A 20,479-nucleotide genomic window follows, 5' to 3' on the forward strand; every position below is an offset into this window, starting at 1 on the left:
TATATATAATAAAGCCCAAGCAATCATTAGAATATAACTTATTAGTCAATATTTGTCATGTTACTGGTCGATTTTGAATATATGTTATTATTAAACCTTGTTTAAAATATGTTAAATATATGATCTAATATGTGATAAAATAGTTGGAGATATTAAAAGTGACCAATTTTAATATTGCCACAGGCCAATGCTGTTAAGTTGAAGCTAGCCAGAGGTTAGCAGGAGGATTTTAAACAATGTCAGGTCATGCAGTAGGTTGTTCATCAGACTGGCTTGCTTCATCACTGACACGACTCAACTGGACTTCGAGTTCAATCTTTAAGGTTTTCATTAGGCAGGGACTGTTGCCAAGAGTTGATTCCTTTTTGATAAGTTCTGAATAGAGGGGAACATGCACTTTCAATTTTTGTATGACGTCATCTAAAAGGCTAGTTAACCATATAAACATGGTTTCCCCATCGTTTCATCTGGAAATACCAACAAAGTGCCCTATTGTTATCGTATGTGTGTGTGTGAGGCTAAATAATGTGTGTGTCTATGTGTGTGTGTGTGTGTGTGTGTATGTGCGTGCGTTTGTGTGTGTAGGTGTATACAGAATGTGTGTGTGTGTGTGTGTGTGTGTGTGTATGGCTACAAAATTAGTGTGTGTGTGTGTCTGTGTGTGTGTCTGTGTGTGTGTTGGTGGGTGGCTGGGTGTGTGATCCAGCATGCTAGTAAATGGACAACAGAGGTCCTGTCGTATTCCAGTCAACCTTCAGGTTACTCATATCCTGTTTGGAGAATGGAAACGTTAGGGCTACTCATTCACCAGTTAGTAATATTTCATAAATCAACTCTTCTACTGGGCAAGCTCTTTCCCATTCTTTAATGTAGCTTACGTTCATCGTGGGCCGTCCAGCTCTCTTGGTTGTCCCCGTGGCTATTGGCAAGTGAACTGAAATGGATCGGAGGACTGCTGTTTATGAGTACATAATCCCCCGTTTGAAATGAAATGGTCAGCTGGAAATTGAGATCAGCACACCGTTCAACCGATCTCCAACCGTTTTTTCGTGGATGTGAAATAGGAATTAGTTTCGGACTCTCGGGGTATGTCAGTGTTATTTTTTTGTTCTAATCATGATTTGTTCGTTTGAACTCGAAAAACAGACAATGATCAGTATGTGTGTTTTCGTTGGGAGATTAGAGATAACTATTCCCAGATGGCTTCAGTAAGAGTCGAGCACGGGTTGGATAGTTCCAACCTGAGTCATTTCAACCGCCCCAGATGTTTCGTAAGATGCGTATTCAGGACCCTAGAACAGTGTAAGCCCAAATGCCTTAAGATAGCGGGATGACAGTGCCCATTAGCAAACCAGAACAAAGTCTATGACCATGCCGTCAAAATACCTCTGTGTGCTGGTGTGAACATTACCGTCCTGCCTTGACGAGATCACAGCCCATTCCAACACCTCATACCTCATTAGGGCTAGGGTGTAGGGATACAAAAGCATTGATAACTCCCCCCCTCCCCAGCACAATTATTTAACACTACAGCTCCACTGATTTGCTCACCACTTCCACCTCCACCCTCCAACCCCACACCAACCCTCCTCTCAAAGGGCTAATGGGATGAAGAGTTACCTCTGAGGTCAATCTCGGTTCCAGGGGTCCCCCTGTGTTGTAGCAGAACTACTGGGGGGGGGGGGGGGGGGGGTGGGGGGGATACGCCATAGACACAGAGCCCTGACCGGAAAGCCGGAACACGAGGGTTGGAGCTGCGCCTTGTTCCCTGTTTCGTTACGGAGCTATTCAACCGAAGAAGGTTGATTTGCGTCAGGGGGTGAAGTTTCAGAAAGGGGTTTTAATGTGTGTATTATTACAGTGGCCAGTCTACATGGTGTTGATGTAAAACCTCTACAGACACTTGCGTGCAGACTGTACAGCTTAGTACTGCTGGCCGAGTTTGTGTACGCCAATCACGCGCTTACAAATCCCCCCCCCCCCCCCCCCCCCCTGCAGCAACACGATTGGTCGAAACTAATTAAAAGAGAAAGTAGGTGAAGCGCCTGTTTCACCCAGATTCCTGCTCGTCTGCCGTCAGACGACAGAAATTCAACTAAAGTCTGATTTGCGAGGATACCTCCGGAGTCCCACCATGGGGGATTATCCTCATTGACCTTCTCCCCACCCTCCCACGGCCACTGCTCTTGGCATTGTTAATTATGGACCAGCCCCCTCCAGAGTGTGTGTGTGTGCTATATATCCGGTCACCTCCGTGAACTGGAGCCCGTCCAGGCCTCGAAACTAGGCCACCTCCCTTCTTAAAATACCTGTGCTGCCCATGGAGCAGGTTCAGCCCTGTGTTATGTTGGTGTTGTTGTTGTTGTTGCTGTTGTTGTTGTTGTGGACGATTGTTTATTGTGGACTAGTGTCTTTAAAGCCAGTCGGAGCAGTCGTGCTAAAAAGAACGAATGTCAAGTGAACTGGAAACAACCTTAAAAAAAGACCAACGTTTAGCGGTTATGTTGAACGCTAGAGTGACTGAAAGCCCTGGGGTCTGGATTATAATGCATGATGATGAAATGCATAAGCAGGCTTTATGCTGAAAGAATATGACATTTATAACCCTCCCCCCAGACACACCACAACCACACACACACACACACACACACCAAACACAAACAAACACACACTTTAGGATGTGTTGTCATTGTGATCTATTCATCAAATCTAATTGGGTTTTGACTTTTTTAATTCCATTCAGACATAAAAAACAGGTCATACTGTGCAAGCCTAAACAAGCCAATAAACACAGGTTAAGAAATACGCTGAGATATAACACAAAGCAACTAAAATAAAAGCAGTAGGAATTTACAATTTTGACGAGTTAGAAAAACATCAACACATTGAGTTTATTAGTGTACCTCACGTATTTTCAGCTTCACAAACAATAAGGTGTGTTATTTCTATGTATATTGCTTTACCAAAACAGAAACATCGAAACAACACTGTGTACTGTACGTGGGTTAAGTAAATGAACTGAAATGGATGCAAATTCTTTTTTACTTTTGTACTATTTTCACCATTATGCAGCTGCGGTCTTGTTTGGGATTAGTATTACAAACATTCCGTGCTAGGCCTATTTAGACGTGTAAATATAATCAATACGCTTCCTCAAGGGAGTGTTGACTTTAGTAAGCGGACAGCCATCTGATTGGCTTGCTGTGCTCAAGGGGGCGTGACGGATGATTGTAGGCGTTTTTACAAAACCGGCCACCACGCAGGTCACCGCTTTCATTCACTACGGATTTCTCGAGCTGTATGTAACTCAGTTGACATAACTTAGTCTGTGCAAGTTGTTTACTAAACTGACTTGTTTTGCGCACAGCCTATCTTTTTTACAATAACAAATATTTTTGTACAAGGACGGAATTCACTTAAAAAATCGGTTTCGCTGCGCAATATATTTGATTTGATTTTGCACGCATCCATTCCTCTCCACGATGGACCTGGTTTGGATTCTTTGCCTGGCTGCGAGTGTCTGCGCCTGGCTGGTCTCATCGGAGCGGCACAGCGTCTACTGGAATAGTACGAACCCCAAGTAAGCAAATCTTAAAATGTGTTTGCATGAGTACTTAATTCAGTTGTCGTTGCACGCAAGCACCTGTTAATGTAATCCTAAACTAAAATTGTGAGGACTTTAAATAGCGCTTAGGACATGAGTGTTAGGCTATTGTCTATACAAGCGAACTCTATCTATATTCATTTGAATTGCAAGGGTCTGAAATCATGAATATTCAACGACGAATGCTGTTACTGAGTGTTGTCATGATAATGCCACTGCATAGTGTGGACTTCCCGCACCTCCTCCCTCCCTAGCTCCCTGGCGGAATCTTTAACTTTATGGGCCTGCTTTTATGTGGATTACCTGTAATGTATTGCGTAACTTCCTCGTATTTAATCGACTTCGCAATATGTAAACCAACTTGTGTGCCGGAATTGGTTTCATCCCGTTGTATCTAGTGTATTTTTTGTGATCACCATCTCTTTTCACTCCTGGCTTGATATATTGTATTAATCAAATGATCAATAGGGTACTTTTTTTATAGTGTAGGGCTGGCTATCAAATGTATTGCCGAGATTTGTCAGATGGAATCTGTGTTGCATTTAAAATGAGCCGCTGACGTGTTCTTTAGTTCGCACCATTGTTCCCACCAGATGATAATTGCCCCCCAAAAATACAAAAATTGTCCGGGTGGAATTCGGACCAATGAATGGTATTGAATGCAGTCCTGTGTTCCACACACTGTCAACGTGGTATTCTACTGACCATTGTAAAGTGTTGTGTGACACATCATATATCTGTGTTGAAATACCTATTACACACACACACACACACACACACACACACACACACACACACACACACACACACACACACACACACACACACACACACACACACACACCTTCTGACAGAGGTCCCTACCCTTTGTGTGTGGTGGGGGAGTTGACTTTATCTCTTAAATCAAGAGCAATCCTCTGGAGATGACATATCTGTCAGGGAGACCTAAGGCTGCTCATATTTCCAATGGGGAGAGACAAGTAATAATGTTGTAGGACTGAGACGGATGGGGAAACCTGAAGCCCGGCCAGCAGGTCGCACTGGGGGGAGATGGATCGCTCCGGGTGGAGAAACTGGAGCTAAAATAGTTGTGTAGGGGTGGGGGTGATGGTGCCCGTAATGAGCGAGGGTCAATTAGAGTCATGGGGGGAGAGGGGGGAATGTCTGGCCGTTCTGTCAGCGGGAAGAGACACACACACACACACACACACACACACACACACACACACACACACACACACACACACACACACACACACACACACATATGAGTTTAAGTCCATCGGCAAACCAATGCATGTGTATGAAAACCCTCGCACAAAAACGCAAAGTAACGCATTTGAAACATGCAAAACCCACCGACACATACACTGTACCAAGAACAGACTCGCACTCAAATCACAACACAGCACCCCCCCCTCCCCCACAGTCTGACACCGTCTCCATCAGCCCCATACTCATGGTTTCCTCTGAAACCCCTGTGTGTGTGTGTGTGTGTGTGTGTGTCATCATCTCCACATCTTTCCCATCTCTTCATCTCGTCATCTCTTCTCCTGGAAATCAGAACCAAGCCCTTGGGCCAGATGTAGGTGTGTTTCGATTCTCCTTTTTGACCTCACAGCGGAACGACGCGCGTTCTTGTAAATATCCCTGTTATCCTTCCCCCTCCTGCCTTCCCCGCCATTTTTTCCTAGAAATCAGGCTGAAATCTCTTCTTTGAGCCGTAATCCAGCTTTAGCAGGAATGAATGCAATGTGGTGGGGGCGGACATTGTTTTCTGAATTGTGATAGTTCACGATCATCCGTTCTAGATATGGTCTGTTTTTGTTTGTTTTTGTGCGCCTGTGTTGCCTTTCGAAGTTTCGAGCCACATTCGCTCTCTTAGATTGGCTTTTGTGTACAGAGTCATGCGGACCATGGCAATTAATCAATGGAAATTGAATAGAAAGCCCTTGTTAATTTCATTGGTTTTTAGATTGATCATTCAACGTGAGCTTATGACACACACACACACACACACACACACACACACACACACACACACACACACACACACACACACACACACACACACACACACGCACGCGCATGCGCTAACCCTTTTCCCTACTACTCCTAGGTGCATCTGTTTGCCTGTTCACGCCTTAAGGGGCCCGCTGGCTCCGAAGGTAATAGCTGTCTACCACTCTGTTCTAACATACGCAAGTGCACGTGTGTTGTGTACGCACACACATGGTTTGCAAAACCTTCCTCAAAACACCAGTTTGTGTAAGTCTTGGAAATGAAAAACAAAAAGTAGTAAAGAAAGGAGTGTATGGGAGCGATTATGTTTCAGCGTACTATCAGTATTATCTCGTACTGCTTACTATTTTCTATTGAACTTCCCTCCCCAGAATGCCCAGCGCGCTCGTGTTCCTGCATGCCTGTGTCTGTGTGTACGCGTCGCTGAGAAGGGAGTGTCTGTGTAGACAGCAGGCTGTGTGTGTGTGTGTGTGTGTGTGTGTGTGTGTGTGTGTGTGTGTGTGTGTGTGTGTGTGTGTGTGTGTGTGTGTGTGTGTGTGTGTGTGTGTGTGTGTGTGTGTGTGTGTGTGTGTGTGTGGAGAGGACCAAGGCTTGGGTTAATGTGTGTGCGTTTGTGAGTCCCACACACACACACGCACACACTGACTGATTAACGATGAGGTGTCGCACACGTGTGCCCGCATACACCCACAGTCCTCCAAAAATCGGAGACGCACACATACGCTCTGATTGTAATGTTGATTGACGTGGATGCAGTCCCTAGAGTGTTTGACGCTGCCTCCACACTCCTTATGTGTTGTAATAATCCACCCCATCTCTCCCTGTCTTGCGCTCTCTCTCTCTCTCTCTCTCTCTCTCTCTCTCTCTCTCTCTCTCTCTCTCTCTCTCTCTCTCTCTCTCTCTCTCTCTCTCTCTCTCTCTCTCTCTCTCTCTCTCTCTCTCTCTCTCTCTCTCTCTCTCTGTTCCTCTGTGTCTCTGTCTTTCTCGGCTCTGTACCACTCCCTCTGTCTCTGTCAGTTCTGCCTCTCTCAGCTAAGTGTGTGTGTGTGTGCGTGCGCTGTACCTGTCTGTCCTTTGCTCCACTGGCACTCCTCCTTTCGCTGTTGGCCAGCGTCCCTCTCTTCAGGCAGATCTTGCGGCCGTGCATCTGTTAACTCTTTTGTGACTAACTCTCTCAGATAGCCACATGTCAAAACAGCCGCATTTATGTATTATCTCTATCTTCGTTTTTGTAGTCGTTTCACCTGTAGATGAAAGCATCACATTTCATTCAGGTTCTTTTATTTATTTTGTTTGTCATCCATACCCCCCCCCCCCCCCCCTCACCCCCTCACCCCCGCACACACACAGATGCCCAGTCTGATTAAAACCCCAGGACTTTGGAGTATTTTACACAACGGTTGTTAGATTAGATTTTTTGTTTCCTTTTGGGAGTGTGGAAGCAGTATCTCCCCACTGCATTCCCAGGGGACTCCCAGGACTGGCATTTATCTACTCCACTTGGCCGTCTTTGTGCCGCTTCCTATACAAATTGGAGAATACTGTTCATGGTGTGCCACAGAAAGCCAATGTTGGTGGGTGTGACCAATGGGGGGAGGGGGGGAGGCGGGGTCAGAGTTCATTATGTGATGAAGTGGCCCAACCTCTATCAGTCTGTCAGTCATTCTGTCACTCCGGTGGTCCCTGAAAGCCCGGTCCGTCAAACGCGCCCGCCCGCATTCACCCACTGTCCCAGGCTCTGCCTTTGGGATACGGTTCTTATCCTTCCCCCCCCCCTCCTGCCCCCCCCCCCCCCCTGCCTCCCACCCGCCCTCCTTGTCGCCCAATCATCTGCTTTCATCTCAACTTTACAAGCGGCCCCTCTTCTCCCGTCTTTTATATCCTCACCTTCAACCGGTGGCGTTTCCCAGGAATGGCGTGGGAGCAAGAGGGAAGGGGAGAGGGAGGGAGGGAGGGAGGGAGGGAGAGGGAGAAGGAATGAAAGAGAAGGAGAAACATGCTAAGAGGTGTGGACTTACTTTCCCTTCATTACCGTTCTTGGCACCCATAACATTGTGTCAGCCAGCACTTTGCCCTTTATTTCCTCCTCTCATTTTCACACTCCCTGCCCCCGCTCATTTTAGTTTTAGTTTTATTTTTTTCTCCCTCTCGCCGCCTTTTCAAACTCCTTCTCTGCCCCCGGCTCTCTGGCGTGCTCTAGAGCCACTCCAGGCCCCCGCAGCCGCCGCCGCCACCATGTTCGGCTCTGTTCACCACGAGAGAATAGGCCAGGCCGGAGCGCGGCGGTTGGCAGAAAGGCTCTTGGCCTGCCCTCCTCAATGTCCCGCTGGAGTGACGGAGGCGGGAGAGCCTGTATGGGCACTCTAGAGCCGTGAAAGGACAGGAATGACAAAGGTGTGTGTGTGTGTGTGTGTGTGTGTGTGTGTGTGTGTGTGTGTGTGTGTGTGTGTGTGTGTGTGTGTGTGTGTGTGTGTGTGTGTGTGTGTGTGTGTGTGTGTGTGGCAAGGAAGATAACACTGGCCATTCGCATCTGGGCTTGTGATTTGAGGCTGAGCCAATAGATAAGAGTGTTCCTGTTTGTTTCAGGCTGGCCGAAATGAAAGCTTAATGTTTTCCACGTAAAACAACAAACAAATAACTTGTTTCTCTCCCTAATCCAATCCCTTCGCTCTCTTATTCCTTGTACTCTTCTACACCACATCGGCTTCCTCTTGTGCAATTTCCGGAGTTTGTGTCTCTTGGTCTTTCTGCCTCCTCTTCTTTATCTTTGTGTTCACTCACTCTCTCCCCAGTCCGGGCCCTTTTAATCTGGCCTGCTAATCTGTCTGGGGAACTAAATCTGAAGGGGAGAGGGAGAGGGAGACAGAGCAAAACCCCGACACAGCAGAGATTGAGGAGCAGACCAACGTTAATCGCTGCTTATGTTGCTACAGAGATCGCTCTTGTTGTTCAGACGTTTACGTCCCCCCCCCCCCTGTAGCTGTTTCTGAACGCGGCAGCCATATTGGTGTTGGGAACAAGAAACAGCTCTGTGGCGGTTCAGGAGTAGATGGTTTTAGTGTGTGTGATTATTGTACCGGTGACCGTTTTAAAGGCCTTGTTGTTACCACTGGAAGGCCTCGCCTTATTGACCGTGTGAGATAGTAAATCAGGGCAAGGGTTTTCTGCCTCTCCCTAGTGCGTGCGTGCGTGCGTGCGTGCGTGCGTGCATGCGTGCGTGCGTGCGTGCACTGCTTCTACCATTTCCTTCTCATATCCTGAAAGCAGCCGACTCTCTGAACTTCCTGGTTATGGCCTTTTCCCGGGAAAAACTTTGGCGTATCCTGTCTGCACAATGAACAATATGGTTCTCACACATCGGAGCACGCGATCCGTAAAGTCCGGGCTGCGTGGCTGCACCTCGGCAGTTGATTGAATTCTCCAGGACGGTGCTGCTGGCGCACGGGGACATAGGGATTTATAGGTTTCACCTCTCCGCTGCCCACGCTAAAACCCTTTAATAATGATGGATCGTGATTAGTAGCACTGTGATTGATGGTAACACCCCTCCCCCCTCCTACCTCTCTTAACACCTTGACTTCTCAATCTTAAAATATCTCGCTCTCTTTCTCTCATCCTATCTCTCTGGCTCCCTCCTCCTCTTACTCACAGATTTTTGGGATGGCTTTCAGCCTTATCAGCTGTGTGTGTGTGTGTGTGTGTCTTTCTTATCCACGAACACCAGACTTCCTCCTCCTTTGCGGGCCGGCCGCTCCTCCTCCCACGGGCGCGCTGTCCAACAGTGTCTGCCATGTCCTCAACCAAACTGTTCAAACGCACACCAAAAAGAACCAAATCACAAAAGGGTAGTCCAGAGAGTGTGTGTGTGTGTGTGTGTGTGTGTGTGTGTGTGTGTGTGTGTGTGTGTGTGTGTGTGTGTGTGTGTGTGTGTGTGTGTGTGTGTGTGTGTGTGTGTGTGTGTGTGTGTGTGTGTGTGTGTGTGTCTTCCTCCTTCTCTCTACACTTGTTTGTCAAGTCTGTGAGAATGTCTTATCCTGACAGATGCATTCTAATTGTGTGTGTGTGTGTGTGTTTTTGAAAACAAGAGACAATTGGCCTGTCGGGGTCAAATATTGCCTCTGAAAATGAGACAAGGTGTTTGTTGTGCTGTGCAAATAAACCTCATTGTGCAGTCTGTGTTTTCCCGGCTTCTCCTGTTTGTTCCTGTTAGTTGAACGACTGGCTCGAATGAGTTGGTAAAGTTTCCTTCCACTGCAAGGACGGTGCATCTCTCAGGGGACACCCATTCGTTTTATTCCTCCGATGCCTACGCCAGCCCCACAGGGCTAATGAAATGAAGCCATCGCGGCAGTTTGTGTATCTGTAAGCAAGAGCTCTAATCTATACGTGATACGGTGGGCTCCGGCACGTTCCCCGGAGGGAGCGGCGGGTCGCTCGCCCCGGCCTGGACGGGGTGAGCGAGCGCAGCTGCGCTGTGAAAGCAAATGAAAGTTTATCTTGTGAAAAATCAATCTAGCCCAAATCGATTTCCCCTGCGCGGTCATTTGCCCCGTGAGAAATGTGATGTCTGTGGTGACCTTTCGGTTTCTTTAGGTCTGATGGGCTGCGAATGTCTCCTTGGGGTCCGGGGGAGGGGGAGGGGGGGGGGGGTTAGGGTTGTGGTTGTGGTGGTGGTGGTGGTGGTGGTGGAGGAGGGGGGTGCACATCAAATCTCCTGCGGAGAGCGCATGTATTCACCGGACTGCCATCCGTGACTTTAATGCAATTATCCAATTATATTTAATGGCGGGTGGGTGCCTGCGTCGCGATCCCAGCGCCGCGTCCCCGGGGGCCGGTCCGGGGACGTCCTCCAGGGTGACCGATCGCCGAGCACCGCCGCACAATGGCGGGGAGCGACAGGCCTGCGGAGACGAGAGGAGATGGATGGCATAATTCGCATGGGAGCCCCCGATGAACCGCTTGAATATAATGTTTCCAGGGAGAGAGCTGAAAGAGTTGAGACCATATTTGTTTCTATGGCAACAGCCCCCCCCAACCTAGCCAAGCCGCTATTGTTCTGGCCTTTCCCTTTTTTCTTTTTTTCTCTTCTCAAACAGTGGGTTAGGAAACCCACATATTTGGCATACCGGCAGGACGGGTTTTGATTGGAGGAGCAGGGCTACGGGGTGGTTGAGGGGGCGGTGGGCGAGCAGGCTTATTGAGTGATGAAGGATGAGCGGAGAAGGGGAGGCGTGGGCCTCGCGCTGATGTATTTAGGACCGGGCCGAGGGGGAAGGCATAGTGGAGGATGCAGCTGACGGGACACTAACCAGAACAGGTTAACCCGACTCATTACGCCGCTAGGGATAAACCGCGGCCCGGACTTCCCGTTTTAGACACGGTGGTTGTTTTCTCGACTCTGCCTCTCGTGTTCACCGATAAGGCTGCGATGCCTCCGTCATCTCCAAGGTCTTTCAACGCTCGGTTTATGCCTTTCACCTTACCCAACCCCCCCCCCCCCCCCGTGCTCCTGTATCCTATCACACACAGGAACACACACGCGGATAGAAGTCCAGGCACCCTTCATACAGTCAACACAGGGCTCTCGTTGGGCTCCTAAAGTCCAGGGCCTAGTTAAGAGAGAGTAAACACCCCACCTCCACCTCTGGAACAATAGGTGCAGGAGAGAGGTCTCTCTCGCTCCCTCGCTCTCTCTCTCTCTCTCTCTCTCCCCCCAGCTCGTTGTCCCTAGGCCTCGGCCTGGTCTCTAAGCTCCCTGTATTAGCCAGGGTCTGGTGCTGATGAATGGACCAGGGCTGAGCCTCTGCTCCACACAGTAATCCAGACTCGGAGCGGCCGATTAGCTGGCCCCCGGCATTCCAGTTCACTCAGCCATGCCCAAAGGCCCAGGCCTCCACCCGGCTCCTCACAGGCCACTTTATAATCATATTAATACGCATTTAACATACAAATTAATAAGATGGGAATATATTAACACATCTGGGGGTTGGCGTTACAGTTTGTCTATTTTAATTCCTGGAGAGCGTAGAGATGAGTATGGTGTCTCCGGCCGGTCTACAGGATCAGTACAGTTTGTGTAGTCCGTCTTGTATAATTTGTCTCAAGCTGGGATCGCTATAGATTTTTTCCGGTCGATTCTGCTGCCACACGGATGGATTTGTGTTCGATCTCAAAGGCACACGAGAGCACAGCCTTCGACCGCTTACTGACCGGTGTCTGTCATGTGAGACGGACACAGCGCATTCGTTGCTGACTCGGCAACCGTCCAAGCCTGTTGTTGTATTTTTGATCTAGGGCGGCGGCCATCTTTTCGCTCGCCCTACAGGTTCACAGCATTCCTCGTGTGTGTGTGTGTGTGTGTGTGTGTGTGTGTGTGTGTGTGTGTGTGTGTGTGTGTGTGTGTGTGTGTGTGTGTGTGTGTGTGTGTGTGTGTGTGTGTGTGTGTGTGTGTGTGTGTGTGTGTGTGTGTTTGGGGGGAAGTAAGAGACGAAAGCAAAACGTTGGCTACAGAGATTAAAGAAGAGAGATTAGGCTGCTGGCCTCAGAAGGTCGTCAATAAATCAGGAATTCACTTTCAGACGAGGAGGAGCAGGAAGAAGAGCGTCTAGGAACACACACACACACACACACACACACACACACACACACACACACACACACACACACACACACACACACACACACACACACACACTCTTACCCTTTTCCCTACTACTCCTAGGTGCATCTGTTTGCGTGTTCAAGAGTTGACATTCCTCCACAGGTCCGCTACCCCTCTCATTCATTATCACAATTCATTATCTTCCTCATCGGCCAAGAAACACTGCCCAGATTCATCGCACCACATAACCACACGCACATATGCTAAAGCATAACTATGTGCATATGTTCTTTGTGAACTTAAGGGAGACACACAGACACACAGTCTGTGCTTGATATCTGCCATAGTTTAGCAAATCAGCCCTAAAGCAGAGAATGCAGAGCCCGCCCCATTAGTTATTTCTGCTCAACATCAGAAGAGTCTCCATCGGGAGACCATCAGGCGAGTTAGCTGTTTTTTGAATCGTTGCTTATCAAAATAATTCAGAGAAACCAGTGAATTGATTCAAATTGTCTTTCATTGGCTGCCTGTAGCTGCTGTTTGTAGTGTTTAGTTTGTTTTCTCAGTTTCAGATCATTTACGTAAAGCAAGTGATACGGTATGTTCAAATCGCAGCATAACTCTGCATAACTCTGTTCTGGAAAAATTGTTGCACAGACAAAATGATTCATGGTTAAAATAAAAAAAGTTCAGTTGAGTTATTTTACCATGAAGGGAATCTGGAGCTCCAGCCCCAGATTCGCTCCTTACACCGGGGCACAAACACCCCTGGAAAGATCTGGAATATACTGGGAATAAGTTCCCTTTCAGAGAGCGAGATAAAAACTAAAAGGTGGGCGCCTGGGTTGACGCCTAGCAAAGATAACCAGAGAGGCTTTTCCAGAGTTAATGAGAGGTGCGAACGCCTAACTTAGTCAGCCGAACCGTTTCACGCCCAGGCCGTCTCGCCTTTGTGAAGTGTACACGTCTGCTTCTAATCAGCTAATTAAATTGATGATGCGGCTCGACGCCACGCGGTTGGAGAAGGCTAAACAAAAGAGTCATCAAGATAATAAAAAGGTATTTAGCTTTAATAATGTGAGGCTAGCCAATATTCCCCCCCCTCACACACACACTCTCCCCCCTCTCCGGCAATGAGTATACAACCACTCGGATGGTGAATCGTGAATAGAGCCACTGTATGAAAACAGAGGGCTTTTTTTAAGGCAACTGTCGCACAGATTGAACAACACTTCGACGCGGAGGGGGGGGGGAAGAAACTTCAAAAGCCATTCCCAGCTCCCGCCCTCTGACCCCCCCCCCCCCCCTCACTCCCCTCCCACCCATCACCCCATCACCCCATCGCTTAGCCCCAGAAGGGGCTGGGCCCCGGGTCTGAGCAGCATAATTAGCCCCCCCCCCCTGGGTGACTTTAATGCCCCTTTTTGTGTTTTAATTGCAGCCCTCCAAAGCTCTCTTTTGATGAACACATTGGGGCCATACCATGAGCAGTTTAGGAGTTTATAATCTCGGGGCGGAGTGAGGGGAGGGGGGGGTGTTAGCTAAAGAGCACGTTTTGTTTGCGTGCACTTTCCGCTGTTTGTCAAGCGGATGATGACTTGGTCGGGGCGCGGGTCAATGAAGAGCGTTTTGCCCGATATTGTTCCATGGATATGGAACGGTAATGGTGGTGGTGTTCGGGGGGGTTGCCCTCTGCCGTGATCGGCTGTCCGGTGAATGAAGCAGGAACACCGGGCTACTGATGAGCACGGAGCCGCCTGGATCTTTGCTGAACAGCCATTAGATGTTCCATAAGCCCACTGCATGTTGGAGTCGGTTTTTATAATCAACTGCTAGCGCTGGAAGTTTGATGGGCAGAGCCACAAAAGAGCTGGGGAACAGAGCGGCTCTTGTTGGCCCTGGCTGGCCGCCGCTGCCCTTGTAAACGCTGGCTGCTGCTGCCAGCTAATCTGGTCATCAGTATTGGGGGAGTGCATTGGAGCGCAAGGAGGGGGAACAGAGGTGTGTGTGTGTGTGTGTGTGTGTGTGTGTGTGTGTGTGTGTGTGTGTGTGTGTGTGTGTGTGTGTGTGTGTGTGTGTGTGTGTGTGTGTGTGTGTGTGTGTGTGTGTGTGTGTGTGGTTGGTCACGGTGAATGGGGGAGGGGGTTTGAAAAGGAGCAAAAGTCGGGGCCCCAAAACTATGGAGCCATGCCGTCTGTCTTTGTACCAGGGGTCCCCCGGCAACAAACAACAACACCAGCTAATGAGAGAAGGAGGAGGAGGAGGAGGAGGAGGAGGAGGTGGTGGAGGAGGAGGGGGTACTTTGATCCTAAGTCACACATATGGACCTTGTCACCGGGAAACAAGCGCTCTATTTGGACAGGAAATCTTCCCCAATGTCACCGGTTTGCATTTAGATGACTCATGTTTCTTTATGAGTTATCATAAAATAAATGATCTGGGTATTTCAACGGCGGGGGGGGGGGGGGGGGGGGTAGTTTTAAACGTGGCCTCCAACCTCGGAAGCGAGAGTGGATTTAATGTGAAGCTTTTATTGGCTGATGTTTCAGTAGCAGCTTCAGGGCTGGTGACAGCAGTAGCAGATCTGGCCGTGGTAAAGCGCTCTCATTATTCTGCCGGCTCGCCTGCACTCAGCCTCCAGTCGCTGGCTCGCTGGGAGAAGCTGAACCGCGGCTCGGATTCATTGCAAAAGCAACAGAATCCTATATTCTCCACACATTCTATGCAAGTGTTGTGTAAATATAGAAGTTCAGTGAGCTGGACCCACACTGCAGGAACCCCCTGGTGTGGAACAGCACGAGATAGTGTGTGTGTGTGTGTGTGTGTGTGTGTGTGTGTGTGTGTGTGTGTGTGTGTGTGTGTGTGTGTGTGTGTGTGTGTGTGTGTGTGTGTGTGTGTGTGTGTGTGTGTGTGTGTGTGTGTGTGAGACCCCCCCTCTTTGCCGGTGACAGAGTAGATCGAATGACTTGGAAGTGTGTGTTGCTAGCCCTCTAGGCTGGTGATGGATGACCACCGCTGAGAAGAGAGAAACAGCCATGAACACACACACACACACACACACACACACACACACACACACACACACACACACACACACACACACACACACACACATTCCCCTTCACCCCCAAGGACTTTCTCTGTCATGGGCGGGAGGCGGGGGCCGGGGGGGGAGGTGAAACATGGCTACCTTTTGGTGATAATCCCCCGGGGATGAACACTTATCTGTGTGAGAATACCGCTGGGCTGAAAGGTGGAGAAGGTAATCGCCATCACACTCAAAAAACGTTGGCGCTCGGATAGATTTAAACAAATGGCTGTGATATACAGTTAAGTGACGTGATTGACGTCTACATTACACCAGTTAAAGATCGGCAGCACTCTTTATCGAGGGCCTCTTTGTACCTGGTTTGAACATCTCTCAATAGGAGTTTTTGGTTTTGGTTATCTTGACCAAGCATTTTGAGCAGGCTTCAAGATGGAGGGCGGCAAAATGGAGGCAAAACAGACAAGATACTGTGCAGCGTTCGGAATGGCCTCCATAAAACAGGGAGGAGTTGGGTAGGAGGAGTGGACGGAGTGATGGACGCCTGGGCAGACAGCCAGACTGTCTCCGTCCTCCCTCTCTCTGCCTCCCTTCTCTCGCACTCCGTCCCTCCTCCGTCTATTTGTAATGAGAGGGCGTGTGGTGGGAAAGGCCTACAGGCAGTCAACGTGTGTGTGTGTGTGTGTGTGTGTGTGTGTGTGTGTGTGTGTGTGTGTGTGTGTGTGTGTGTGTGTGTGTGTGTGTGTGTGTGTGTGTGTGTGTGTGTGTGTGTGTGTGTGTGTGTCCATCTTTCCCTCTGCTCTTAATGAAAGGGTTAAAAACAAATGCAACTGGCCCTCGCTATTTACATCCCGGTCCCTAATTTAAGTAAGCTCAATGTGTGTGTATTTCTGGGAGTGTTCGTCATTATGCATTTCTGTGACACTGTGTGTGCGTGTGCGCGTGCGTGCATCCACAAGGGTGATTCTGGGGCCCGGCAGATGTCGATACTCATCTGCCGTCTCGGCCGACGTAACGGAGTGTCGACGGTTCTCCGTAAACAGCGGCCAGCCTCTGTGGGTCGGGGACACGGCGATCAATAAGCTCCCAGAGTCAACTCTCAGCCCCGGCCGACTCACTCAATAGACCCCCGCTCGCCCGTATTCAGACGAGCACGTCCCCCACCCCTCATGTACCTCGTTCTTCACCTCACCTTGTTTCTGTTTATTCTCCAAATCCTATTCACGACACGCAGTGGGCCCCTCCTTCCACCCCACCCCCGACCCCTTCCTCTCTTCCTCCTTCCCTCCGTCGATCCGCCCCTGGCCGTCTCTTATGTGTCTCCAACTCTTGATTTCCCCAGATGGCCGCGGGTATATGCCGCCTGGTCGATAGGCAATCACCCAATTTTGCCTGAATCCCGGTAATTAATCCGAAAAAAAGCAACATTTTGGCTAACCCTCCTTCCCTCTCTCTCTCTCTCTCTCTCTCTCTCTCTCTCTCTCCCGTCAGGTTCGTGTGGAACAACTACGCGGTGAAGGTGAAGCTCAACGACTACCTAGACATCGTGTGTCCCCACTACCCGCTGGGCGAGGTGGCGTCGCAGGACGCCGAGCGCTACGTCCTCTACATGGTGGAGAAGGAGGACTACGACGCCTGCAAGCCCCAGTCCTACGACCAGATGCGCTGGGAGTGCAGCCACCCGTTTGCACCCCACGCCCCAGAGAAGTTCTCGGAGAAGTTCCAGCGGTTCACGCCCTTCACCCTTGGCAAGGAGTTCCGCCAGGGCGAGAGCTACTATTACATCTGTGAGTCGTGTCTCGTTGCTACGTTTGTTGTTTTGTCTGGTCGTCACTCCGTCCCAGAGGCGAGATTGCTTTTCCCCCCCCGAGAGTCGTGCGAGTCGCGCTGCATTCAGCCCGTCGTTGGGTTTCTCAGAGATTCTGGTTTCCTTCTGCGTGTCTCGCTAACCGATGAGTGCATGCTCCTTTGGCAGGCAAATAAAGACCAGCCCTTTTTATTTTTTCCTTGTTAATTTTTGTTTTTTTCAAAGCTTTCCGTTGCTACTAACAGGGTGTCGGCCCGGTCTGCTAGCTTCGTACCACTTTGTGTTCCTACTAAACTGCTAGTGCTAGAACAAGCAGCGCTGTGTCCCTGACCAATAGCTGTAATTAGACCAAACGCCACCAATGGTACACTCCCCGCCCCGTTTCCCCAGATGGCTCCCTAGGCTCTGGCTCGTGGCTGTCTGCCTCAGAGCGTCTATGCGTGGCACGGTGCACACACTCTCTCGGATTAAGGCTCCAGGAGGGCCTAAGTGCATTAGTCGGCCTGTAATTAACGCCCGGCTTCTTTCCTTCTTTCTCCCCAACAGCCAAACCGTTGCACCACCACGGGCAGGAGTGCCTCCGGCTTAGGGTGGATGTGATCGCTGTCGACGGTAAGTTTCACCTCCCCCCCATTCTTTCTCCCCCCCCCCCCCTAGTGGCGGGGAGTGGAATCACACACACCCAGTCAGCTCACCTCCTCATACCCTCGCCCCTGGGCTGCTCCCCGCGCGGTTGAGTAACGGTTGGTTCTGTTGGCGTCCCAGGCTCTCAGGAGGCGCGGGTGGCGAAGGGAGGCGGTGGCACCGCCGGGGCAGCGGGGACAGCCGGAGCCGAGGCGGGAGGCGGTGTCCACAACCCGTCCAACAGACTGCCTCCAGGTACGCTGGCCGAGCCGCGGCGCTCTCTCATCATCCCGTCTTTTAAACCATTCCGGTTCAGCCGAGTGTGTCGTCAGATGTCGAGGGCTGTCCTCGTTTTCGTTTGGTTCGCTGTTCTGTTAGTAGTTCGAGTTTTTCCCTCATTCAAGCGTTGTAAGAGTGCAGAAAGAGGGTGTTGATGCATTACCATAGATATTTCCCATCGCAGGCCGCCCCTTCAACCTGTCTAACGTTTGTTCTTGTTCACCTCAGCAGACGACCCCGTGGTGATCCTGCCAGACGTCCAGAAGAGCAAGCGCACCATCTCCGGGGACGCTTCCTCCACCCGCTCCACCCTGTTGCTGCTGGGGCCGGTGTCGTTACTGCTGCTGCTGCTGCAGCACTGAGAGGGAATGTGGACAAACTATAATTCCCAGATAGACTTTTTCGGGGACTACGATGAAGACAGTCCGTGGGAATGAAACCGCAGACTCAAAAGAAGAAAGACCTTGGAGCACTGAGGTTCCCCAGTGCTGGCCACAGGGAGGGATAAAAAGAGAGAGGGTGGGACAGAGAGAGAGAGAGAGGGAGAGAGAGAGAGAGAGAAAGAAAGAAAGAAAGAAAGAAAGAAAGAAAGAAAGAAAGAAAGAAGAAAGAAAGAAAGAAAGAGAGAGAGAGAGAGAGAGAGAGAGAGAGAGAGATGTTTAACACTTGGTATGGATTGACTCACGGGCACTTAAGTGTAAGGGGAAAACTCTATGTAAAGGAATCAGAGTGGGAGGAAGCATTTGGGCCTAATTTCATCTTTCAAAAGATGACCGTGTTTTTTATCCACCTTGAAAACCTTTTCGTGCCCTCTTCCTAGAAAACCAAAACAGACAGCGTTAGTACGCCGCTCGGACAAACGACGTACACTCACTGGAAGAGGAAGCTTAACTGGATGAAGTACAATCATGGATGGTGGGACGGAGAAAAAAGTATTCGTACGATGTAGATAAAAGCGAATGAAAACTGTCGGGCCAAAGATCAGCCATCGCTTCATTGTGTGCTCTATTCCACCCTTGAGTATTGTGTACTTTTGTATCGTGAACGTAACGGTTTTGCGTGGCATTGTTGTCGCACCTGGCTATTTCCATTTTTATATGTAGCATCGACAAAAGCAGGGGCTGTTTCGTTCTTCCTTTTTATTTGTTTCTTTTTCAATTACTGCCACTCCAGAGCACACTCGACCACGTGCTTATACACTGTAGCACCACACTGCACAGTACGGACAACCCAACGCACCCACAATGCACGGCGACATAGTACACTTGAGGGGAGAGAGTCATGGAACTTATCGATGTTAAGTGTACATTCTGTGAAATTTATTTATGCCATTTTGCAGCTGAAAGGCTTTACTGTGCGCGCAGTATGCTGGAACAAAGAAAATGTTTACTGTGGGGAAATGAGGACAACTTATTCTTCCCTTTTTTGGTGTGGTTAGTCGCTTGCGTGAAAGGGAGACTGTATTTTTGGTGAAAGTGTGAGAATGGAGACGAGGGAGATATTGCCAGGGCTTTACAGACCTAGAAAAACAAGCTGTTAATCTGCCAAAAGCTAACACTGATGCTACGTGAAGGAGATGCTGGCCTTCTCCCTTTTGTTGCATCCCCCCCATCACAGAGAAAATGACCAACAGTTATTCACAGAAAGCAAACGATACAAAACGAGAATAGCAATGTCACCACGGTGATGTTTTTTTGTTAACAAATGAAGTCCATCAGCGAACGAACAACACGCCAGTCCAAAGATAACGTTGCTGCCCAAAATTTGGTTGGAATTTTTTAACATTTGGATGGTGCAAGTTTGGGTCACAAAGAGGTTAAACTCTGCCCCCTATAATCAGTGTATTACAAAAGAGACACGGGATCAAACCTAGAGTGGCCAAGAGCATTTCCGCTAGACGTGCTGGCCGTGCAACGAGGCACACCACACCAACAGTGTAAGACGACCATTGAAGTCATGTTTTTTTTTTTTTTTACCATATTTTGTACATTGTGTAAAGTAAGAAAAAGTGTATGATATGTATATAGAGAAGATTCTATTAAAAAAGAACCTGTTTGATATGCTCAATGTGAAAGTTTCATGTGAAATTAAATATTTTTTGGAAAACCCAAAACGACTTCTCCCTTGTTAATTGCTTGGTGTCGTCAAATTACTTCCTAGTTCATCTAATTCAGTTCCTGGTTCAGACTAAAGTGGCAACCGTTGAAAAAAATCATACCACAGCTCCACGAGATGAATCGCTTTTTGAATCCGCATTTAGCTTCGGCTTGGAAACATCTTCAAACCGCATCAATCGCACAGAGATAATGGCTCGCACAGTGAAGTGACGGTGGGGTCAATTGAAGAGAGCCACAAAGACGGCGGCACGATTCAGGCAAAGAAAGAAGTAGCCTGTCCTCCTCAGTATGAAAGAAGAAAGGGAAGTCTATTTTCATCATTAAACAGTTGCCTTGAAACTTGGCAGGGGGATTAAATGCACAGGTGTGATCCCATCAC

At 49.1% G+C, this 20,479-nt stretch overlaps 1 protein-coding gene across 3 annotated transcripts; it reads left to right on the forward strand.

The window, feature by feature from the left end:
* Positions 1-879: 879 nt before the first annotated feature.
* On the forward strand, positions 880-20,096 carry efna1a (ephrin-A1a). Of its 3 annotated transcripts, none has more exons than XM_030347554.1 (5): positions 880-1,086; positions 16,765-17,060; positions 17,627-17,692; positions 17,846-17,959; positions 18,212-20,096. In XM_030347554.1, exons 1-5 carry the CDS (start codon positions 992-994, stop codon positions 18,343-18,345), a joined length of 705 nt encoding a protein of 234 aa, XP_030203414.1. In that variant the 5' UTR covers positions 880-991; the 3' UTR covers positions 18,346-20,096. The 3 variants fall into 3 exon arrangements, with proteins under 3 accessions (XP_030203414.1, XP_030203413.1, XP_030203412.1); XM_030347553.1 differs by lacking the exon at positions 880-1,086 and adding an exon at positions 3,262-3,580 and having other exon boundaries at positions 18,215-20,096; XM_030347552.1 differs by lacking the exon at positions 880-1,086 and adding an exon at positions 3,263-3,580.
* The last annotated feature ends 383 nt before the right edge of the window (positions 20,097-20,479 follow it).

The sequence above is a fragment of the Gadus morhua genome, chromosome 22 (genome assembly GCF_902167405.1).
Source record: "Gadus morhua chromosome 22, gadMor3.0, whole genome shotgun sequence".
Lineage (NCBI taxonomy): Eukaryota > Metazoa > Chordata > Actinopteri > Gadiformes > Gadidae > Gadus > Gadus morhua.